The sequence below is a fragment of the Apis dorsata genome, unplaced genomic scaffold (genome assembly GCF_000469605.1).
Source record: "Apis dorsata unplaced genomic scaffold, Apis dorsata 1.3 scaffold_293, whole genome shotgun sequence".
Classification (NCBI taxonomy): Eukaryota; Metazoa; Arthropoda; class Insecta; order Hymenoptera; family Apidae; genus Apis; species Apis dorsata.
Genome location: NW_006263568.1, coordinates 650732 through 660806, shown reverse-complemented (window position 1 = coordinate 660806; position 10075 = coordinate 650732). Strand labels below are relative to the sequence as shown.

At 26.9% G+C, this 10075-nt stretch overlaps 1 protein-coding gene and 1 long non-coding RNA gene across 9 annotated transcripts in view; both read left to right on the top strand.

The window, feature by feature from the left end:
* Window positions 1-10075, top strand: part of LOC102671417 (probable pathogenesis-related protein CaO19.6200) — a 71375-nt gene that overhangs the window by 26022 nt on the left and 35278 nt on the right. The window contains exon 2 of one of the 7 annotated variants that reach the window (XM_006617160.2): window positions 1-112. The exons of 4 other annotated variants lie outside the window; for them this stretch is intronic. In XM_006617160.2, the coding sequence (XP_006617223.1) occupies window positions 69-112 (44 nt within the window). In that variant the 5' untranslated portion in view covers window positions 1-68. Of the gene's footprint in view, window positions 113-1880; window positions 2352-10075 lie in introns of those variants that run through there. 2 more of the 7 variants (XM_006617158.2, XM_006617161.2) reach the window with 2 other exon arrangements.
* On the top strand, window positions 2838-5587 carry LOC102671073. 2 transcript variants are annotated; one of them, XR_004150728.1, is made up of 3 exons: window positions 2838-3400; window positions 3957-4489; window positions 5143-5587. It is a non-coding gene; the product is annotated as an uncharacterized LOC102671073 (long non-coding RNA). The 2 variants fall into 2 exon arrangements; XR_004150729.1 differs by having other exon boundaries at window positions 2838-3432.

Here is a 10075-nt window from a genome sequence, read left to right as displayed (position 1 = left end):
GCGTATCCCACCCTTTGTCGAGGGTGTCCACGCTTCATTTCGCTTCGGGATGCCGTACGTGCGGCATCATGATGCGGCTACGATTCGATAAGAGTTTTACGAATGTGGCGAGGTAAATTGGTGTTTTTCGGGGGTTAATGTGTAAAGGGACAACTGGTTTTAAATGACGGAATGATTGGAGTGTTTTTGAGCTTTTACTTATTTTCGTGATCGAAACAATGGTTTTTAAGAATATTTATTTTTCATTTTTAGTTTTCGAAATTAGGAAATTATGGATATTGAAATTTAAATAATTGATGATGTGTGATAGTAATTGAATTGAGAGAATTTATTTTAATATTTAAAAAGATAGTATTATAGATTAAGAATTTGAGGCAATTATTTTTAAAATTATTTTTTCTTTTTTGATCTTTTTTTGAAAAGAATTATGTAAAATATATTTTTTTTTTAATTTCTGTTTGAAAGGAAATAACCTAAATGTTAAAATTTAAACAATAAAATTATTAATAGATGTTGATTTGAATATCTTTTTTTGAGAAATATTCTAGATATAGATAGTACAGTACAGTTTAAAAAATTCAATAATTTTCAATAATTTTGCAATATTTTTTTATTTTACTTTATTTTCTAAAAATGAATATTGAAAAAATATTTTTTTTCATATTTAAATGTTTTTCTGTTTAACATATAAAAACACATTATCTTATCTCATTAATTTTAATCTTTCTGTCTTCAATGTTCATTTAATCCACCGTTAAATTCTGCAAATATCTCAATACTCGTCTGTTTCATTAATTAAAAACAAAACTTTGTCGAACATAACCAATATCAATAAAAATCTAAAATAAAAAATATCAATAGTTACAAACATCCGATCGTTCCGTCGGATAACATCCAGAAGTTATCACGATCACGAGGGCGCCGGAAGTAGAGAGGAGGGAAGAGGAAGCGTGCCGATTCCGCGTTTCAAGAACGTATTCGTGTGCCACGAGTGAACTAAAACTGTTTCGCTCGGCCTCGTGGTCGAGCCGTGACATTGGACTTTCTTGGAATCTGTTTACACGCGTGTCACCGCAAAAATCGTGGAATCCTCGACCTTTGTGCTCCTGTCTATCGATCACTGTCGGTGGATCGCAACTGTGAATTATACAACTGACTGAGGATTTAATTCGATTCGTAACAATCGATGAATCAATTGCATTGCATTGATTGTGATCAGTGGATTGGTTTTAAATTAAGTTAAGAACGATTTTTTTTTTATTATAATTGTGATGATACAGTTATGTATTTATTGAACTTATTGCCTGTAATTAGGAGTTGAGAAAAGTGATTAATTATTCCGAATTATAATTTTTATAATTTTATATATTATAATTTATAATTTTCAATTATAATTTTCTATCAGTGAAGTTCTGTGAAAATTTGAGAAATTAATTATCACGAGTAATCAAGTGTTAGCATGACAAAATTCTCGAAGTGACTATTTCTCGTCTGTTATATCGTTTATTATTAATCGATACTTCTTGCAATTCTCGAAGGATCTTCAATCTAAAAATAGAATATTTTTATATAAAATTTAAACTCTTTGAAAAATTATTTATTAGTGAACTTTTAGTGTAAAAATTATATACGTGGTTAAAAAGCATCTTCCTTAATGTATATGACTATATCCCACAAATTCATTTAAATCATTGCAATCGTCAACGTAAAAAAACAGGGTTTCTCTCAAAAAACTATTTACCAGTGAACTTTCAGGGAAAAAAATCCCAGAAAAGAATCGTGACCAAGAAAAACTTTCATAACCTCAACGTAACTATACATCTGTTATCTCTTCCATTTTATTAATCGATTCATATTATTATTCTCAAAGGATCTACTTCTCAATAATAAGTTTTCTCTTAAAAAAAAAATTCAAAAGATTATCCAGTGAAGATCCAGTGAAAAAATTCGAAAAGAAATAAGAAGAAATAATCGTACAAGAGAATCTTCTCCTTCAATATGGCTACTTCTCATTCAAATTATCTCTTCCATTCTGTTAACCGATCCACGTCACGATTTTAGACGATTCGTCTGTTGAGAGTGGGCGTTCTGGCGCCAGAGGGTTGCTAATCGATTCCAGCCTCCTCTCAAAGATGTTTCTAACGTTTCGAGTTTTTACGTGATAGTCACGTGGTAATCGTGGAGGGTCCGTGGTCGATCGAAAAGGGGACGCAAGCATTGCAAGCCAAGGGGACTTTTCCCACTGGCTCTCAACACTGTAGCAGAAAATCGATCTGACGTGGCAGCCACCCTATTGCAACCACCCATCACAGTGCAATGACCTCGAAACCAGGAAGGTCCTACAGCGTGAGGTAAGAAGGAATAATTATAGAGGAAATAATAAAAATTTCGCATTTTTCTTTGGAGAGAAAAAAATTAGAATAATATGGTGCTAGTTGAAAGTGAAAATTATTGTAGAGTAATTAATGCTGAAAAATATTCTTGATAACAATTCTCGAAAATATCTTAAAGAAGAAAGGAATATAGATAGATAATTTTTTTTGTAGAATTGTTTCTATATCGAAAATGAAAATTATTGTCACTCTCAATTCTGTGTCATACGCTAAAATATTCTTGGTAACAACTCTCAAGAGTGAGGGGAATTATTTGTCATCAATGGATACTGTATAAGATAAATTATTAATGGACGATCATTCTTAATGCTGCGTCTACATGTGAAAAATATTTTCGATATAAACTCTCAAATATTTATACATTGAGAAAAGGAACACAAAGAAAATAATTAAATCTCAAAAATTATTCTTTTATATCATTAATAAATACTTTTCGTTAATATTGAAAATTATTCCCAAACAATCATTCTACACACTATACCTATTTCTGAAAAATATTCTCTCGAGACTATCCGCGCCCTAAAAGAAGGAAGGAAGGAAGACGGAGGCAGAGAAAATAGCCGTGTGACTCCCTTTCGTATGTCTCGACGTCTACGACTTTCATCTCGACGTTTTTCTCTATTTCACTTCCGGTCGCCGGATTTTAAAGCTGATTCTAAAGTTGAACGCGGCTTTAAGGGCCTCGTGTATACACTCGATCGGTCTGGCGCACAAATACCAAGCTTGGAATTTTACGATCGCGTTTGTAGAGAAACTATCGCTCCATTTTCCACGTTCCTATCGTTCTGACATTTCGTTTCCTTCGTTCCTTTTTCGAACGTCCGTTTACGTTATATTTTCTCGTTTTGCCTTTCTTATCCTATGTCGTTCTTGTTTACTGATCGTCTAGGCTCGTAAGGGATGAGGAATAGTTAGTTGGTAAATTCACGGCCGTGACACACGATCTCGAAACGGACCATGCTTCCGTGCGAAATGAAATGGTGGAGTGTTGTTAAATTAAGAGTGAGGTTAGGATTTTCTAAATGATGTTAGGAACTATGTATGTATGGGATTATGTATGTATATATATGTTGAATTTGTTTTTTTTTCTGTTAATATTAATACATTATTTATTGTTTAATTATTTATTATCAATTTATTATTATATTTTATTTTTAATATCGAAATATATATATTTTTGTTAATATTAATAAAAATTATTATATTAAATTGTAGTAATTGTAAATAATTAAATAAGATGATTTTCGATAGTACGATAGGAAAGAGTAATGTTTTATTATTATAAAAATTATATAGGATTCTTATATATAATTCTTAATATTTTGTATATAATATTTTTTTATATTAAATTATTTAAAAATTGAATATAACATTTTTTTTTCTTATTTTCTTATTTTTATAGATTATGTTTTGAAAATTAGCTAGAAAAATACGAAATATCCTAAAATCCTGAAATAAAATATTATGTAATAGAATATTTATTATGTCCATTTCATTTTCATTTTCTAGAATACATTAAAATGCATAATATATTATTAATATATTATGTTTATTATTTCGCAGAATATTAAATAAAAATGATAAAGAATATAAGAAATGTTAGACATTCGGATAAACACACAATTCGAGAAGTGTCACCTATTTTTCAAAACTTGTTTTGGTGAATAAGACTTCGAAGACTTTTTTCAGCGTTTTTAAAGAGCACGCATGAAACATGTTGATTGTATATCTATTTTTTTCTCCTTTTGAAGAAACCAAAGTACTCTCGAGCTCATTGTGCCCCGTGTTCTTTACGTACGAATGCCTTCTATTCTTCTCTCGACGTCCATTGTCTGATTTTTCTTCAAAATAAAAAGCGCTATTCAAATCGCGAGGAATAAAAATTACAGAGAAAAAAACTTAACAACGTTGTAATATTTTATCACGGTCAAAACAATTTTACCTGTTTCTTCGAATTAATTTTTCGACGAGTAATGAAGATCGATTAATTTTAATGACATACCATCGAGACACGTATCTAATAATCATAATTTCACATTGCAAAGCTGAAGGTAGAAGAGAGTGATGTTAAAAATGATTAATCGATTATTACTTTCGTATCCTTTCCAACCTAATCAATTCGTGAAATCATAAAAAATTTCACTACATCTTTATTAAAGAGATATATATATATATATATATATATATATATATATTACAAAGTTTGTTTTAATTTCAACTTCTAATAATGCTTATGTAAATACATTAAAATAGATATGCATTTCAAATTAATAATTTTTTACTTTCTTGAAAAAATATCAAAAATTCAATATTTGATGAAGAAAAAAATTAAAATAAAAAATTATTAAAAAAAATTATAAGAATCAAAATGATTATTCGAATATTCATTTGTCTACACAATGGTTAAAAAAAATATATTATATTACACTTGAAAAATTCTTATTTTTTTAATTTTTTTATAAGTATAATTCAAATATTCATTTCTATTTCGTATTTATTATTTTTTATATTCTTGAGAAAATATAAGATTGTTCTGCATCTCTATTGTTTGTTTATTTTTTGATCCTTTTGCGTAATGTCAAGAAAGAAATTATTAAAAAAAAATATTTATTAAATCATTAATAAGAAAATTATTAAAGAAAGTACAAATATAATTACTATTTACAAGGATTAAAGTAAAATGTATTACGTCATAGCATTCATTTCAATATCAATTTAGAAAATTCTAATTTCCTTAATTGAAATTAAGTTTCTTGCATCCTTCGCAGAAATTAATTATGCATTGCTAAAGTGAATTGCCCATAAGCATGACGCTGCGTGAAACTTTTCAATTTGTCAAAAAATCGTCGCAAGAGGGAGCTTTGATCGGTGGGCGATTATTATTTCACTGTGAAAGGGCCTTTTCATACAGATACATGGCGGGATGTTCGCCGCGGCAAGATTATTCCGCGACTAAAGGATATTTCTGACCGAGAATGTGCAAAACTATGCTCGACAAGTCATTTCTGCGCAGGGAGAGAATATTCGAAGAAACATATCGAGCGGAACAATAACTCTTTTGTGTTGGGATATCCGCGTGTAAAAATTCCCTTGCCTTTCCATCATTCGTTTCATATAGAATTTAATATGATGAATCTGATAGAAAGTGGTGATTTTTATTCTGTGAAAAATAAATTGAATATCATTAGAAGATATTTTTATGGCTTTGAATATAATCAAGATTGCAATGATTATGAAAAATAAAATAAAATATAATTAATACAAGTAATTATTATTTTTATAATACATATACTTTATCTAATTGATCTATTTGTATTTTATTTTATTCAAGCTGAAAGTTTTTAATAAAGCAATAATTTTATAATGCAAATTTTATTTAATCTATTTTCAAAGTATTTCATATTCAAATTAAAAGTTTGGATTTATAATATGACAATTATGTTTTTATAATACATTTAATTGCAAAATATTCAAATCTAAATTAAAAGTTAATAATTTAAATGCAACAAATAAACTTTTAAGAAAAACTTCTTACAAGTCTCATACAAAGCGTTTTACTTATTTCACAATTTTTATTCCTTTTTATTGTATCCGGCACTTTCACCACCGTCACACGTTTTGAAGAATAGTTATAGTTGCTCTTAGCAGAAGTCTTCTTTATTCTTTTTTGAATTCCTGTTTAATTTCTCGGTATTTCCGGCTGTGAATATTGCCACTATACACAATATAAAGAAGAGAGGAAGAAGGAAGCGACGAAAAAAAATCTCGTTAGTACAGCGACGAAAAACCTATAGAAACAGAAACATCATCAAACAGAAACTTAGCATGTGGTTTAAATATTAATCTATTAAATAAATATAAATATATATATATAAATAATATAATATATATACATATTCACTGACCACGTATTCTTTTGTAGTGAGTTCGAGCGTGAATTCTTATGTCGAATCACCTATTTTCCGAGGATTTCTAAGCTTCTCTAAGCTTATGTTATGCACAGTGTAAACAACTTGTTCTTCTTGTTCTTTATTTTATCTTTTTTGAACGATGTCTTCGATGAATTTCACAGACAATAATCACTAGCATTTTTTTCTACACTAATCCTTTGAGTATTTGGAAAAATGAAAGATTTTATAAATTTTTGATGCATTAATTTATTTGATTAATTGATAATAGAATATTTTTTTCTTTTTGTATTTAATTTAGCTACTTATTGATTTTAACCTCTTCTATACAGTGTTGTTATGCATGCGACTAAAATCGACGATCTGAAAAAATTAATGATTTTGAAATATATTGTAAAAAATATTATTTTTAGCAACTTTTATATATACTCATAAAATCAGATGACTTTAGTTTTAATTATTTGTAAAAAATTCGATGCTATATTATTGAATTCATCTATACTTATCTGTATGCGTCTAACAATATATGCAACTGCTAAACAGTAACGCCACCACTGAGTTATTCCCTTTTCTTCCACTACGTTTTCTCTGAGTTTTTCAAATTTCTTAATTTTTCATTTGGTTGCATGATTATCGTCATTATTTATAGTTTTATAAACTTTTTATACGAAAATCAATAATCAACTTTTGGAAGTCTTTCGATTTTTAGTGCGCCTGGTTCGAATATGTCAAAACAAATCATAACCTCAAATCATAATCAAATAATTTAGAGTTTCAAATTCTCAGCAAAATTACAGAAACAACAAAATTAAACAGCTAATATCACTGTGAATTTCCACCCACAAAATACGCAAATATTAATATTTTCCCACGTTTCAATGTAAATAAAATCTCCGATCGTTTATATAATACATATCCTTACGAAGATATTGCTTGTAAGTATTTGACGCGCAAACAATAAATATATTGATAGAATACGTTTATTTAGATTCGTCTCATCTCATATTCAAAAGCAATTTCTAGAAGAGAAAGGTGCGGCAATGGGAATGGCAGGTTACATTTCATGATTCCCTTTCTATTACTTATTCATTGTGGTTATCGATCGTTTATTCTAATTAACAAGTGGTATTTCATGAACGATGTTGAATTTTATTGAAGTTAGTATTTCACGATTTTCAAGGCACGTTCTCATGTCTATCACGATTCTTTGTATTACTTCTTAACAAGTCAAAAATTTATGGATCTCAGAATTCTTTTTATTGAAAGATCTGTATAAGATCGATATTATTTATGATTTTTTATGGTTTTATTGTAACTTACTTTTCTTTACTATGTTTATGATCGTTACGATTCTTTGCATTATTTCAATATTAAATTGTGAATATTTATGCATCTATTTGCAAAATGTGCATGATGTGCAGAAAGATACAAGATAAAATATAATACGTATTATTTATGATAATTAAAGTATGAAATTCTTATTTAAATCATTTTATTTTTTAATTTTTTTAAATTATATTCATAAAAATTTTGCATAAAAACCCGTAATTTATTCGTAATACATTCATTATATTTAATTTATTCATATTGTATACAATTTATACGTTTTTATACTTTTATTTCTTGTTGCATCTTTGTTATTTTATAATATAAATATAATATAATGTTTTGTAGCTTACATAAGTTTACATATATACAATTTTTCTAATCAATATTATTATTATTCTTTATTAAATGAGGTTAAGTTTCTATTATTATTATTATATTTTATTTAAAAAAATATATATATATATATATAAAATATTCGATGACAAATCTAACCTAAAATTTATTTTTTCTTTATCAACAGTTATCTCGACTTTCCTAATTCGCTAACAAAAGATCGCAATTATTTTCTTCGAATCATTTATGGGGGATCCTAGATAAGACTGATGAACTAACGACTATTATTAACTAAATGGTTATACATAGAGACCACACCCCTTATATTCGAACCTTATCACGACTGGGTCGAGATACACATGTATGGGAACTTTTTCGATAAATTCAACTGCAGAGGCGTTGTTAACGATAGTATCAGTTCTCCACGAAGGAGGAAACAAGATTATATAAAAGTATAAATATCGCTTTGGTCACTTGATCGATCGAACCTATTTTTCGTGGAGGATAGAACATATTATGGAGAAACAGAGTATTCGGGTTAATAACACGTCAAGAACGTTGCCAATCCATTTGTTCTCGGATTCCAATAATCGTGAGAAATTCGTCTATCGATCGGTTATGAAGTTTACACGCCAAAAGAGTTTGGAGCCAAAACCAGCCTTTTGCGAATTGGAAAAAATGTATGTAATTTGTATATCTTAAATATTTTAACGCAGAAAAAGTGTATAATATACGAAAATTTTTTGGAAATTCGGTAAAAAATTGTTTTTTTTAAATATTAGATTTATTTTGAGATTGGAAAATGAATAAATAATTTATGAAGTATATTAAAGTAGAAAAAAAATAATTATAATTGGAATATCCTCTATGCAGAATATGTAATATTTGGAAAATTTTTTAGAAATTCAATAAAAATTTTATTTTAAAATATTTTGAATAGATAAATAATTTATTAAAGAAATCAAAAGAGAAGAAAAAGATAGTGTTTCCATTTAAAAGAAAAGTATAATTTTATGATTTAAAAATTCAAATAATTTATAAAAAGAATCAAAATATATAGAATATGTAGAAATCAAAATATATGAATATGTAGAAGAAAAGAAAATTATTATAATTGGAACGTATAACGAGAAAATGGAATTGGAAAATTTTTTAAAAAAATTACAAATCTATGAGATCTTTTTTTGTAAATTATTTCTAATTAACTGTTGCAAGTCTATATATCATTTATTTTTCCATATATTTAAAACTTGCAATTTAATAAAATATAAAATATATAAGTATTCTTGTTAATTATTATAATTTGCATTTATTTCCATTTCAAAATAACTGCACAATCTATTCAAAATTTGTTATGAAATGCATAGTATCTATATTTATATAACGAGATTAAATAACGCAATTCAGAATTTTTAATCTTATATTTTCGTCGATAAATCTGAATTTATTTATGGAGAAATAAACTAATTTAATCTTATATAAATACATAAATCATATAATTGTCTAACTTGTCAATTAAAAAATCGTATTATTATCGTATCAACTATATAATAAATTCTATTAATACATTCCACGATACAGTGTTAATTGTATCCAATTCAATCGATATAAAATTAATTAGATTATGTAAGACTTTTTGTAATTGAACGAGGAAGAAAATTTTTTTCTGTTTCTTTTCGTTTGACAAAATATTTTATTTTTTATATATAATTTCAGCTAAATTAGATATGAAAATATACGCATTTATTAATATAAATTTATATTTGTTATATAATATATTTATATTTATATAACATTTATTTTGCAAATTAGTATACATTTAATTTCTGCTATAATATATATAAGTTATTAATATATTCGTAAAATATTTTTTGAAGTGTTAATTCTAGAGATCAAAATAAATATATGTAAAAAGTTGATACACAAAAATATCGCTTAAAGCTTATTTATTAAGTTAATAAGGAATTTAAATTTGCGTTACGCGATGAAGCGAGACGAACATAGAGGCAATATGATGGAGATAAAATTATCACTCTGTTTTCAATCGCTTATAAATAAGTCTCAATCGACATTTGTATATACCAACTTTTGTTTTTTTTCATCTTTGTCTCT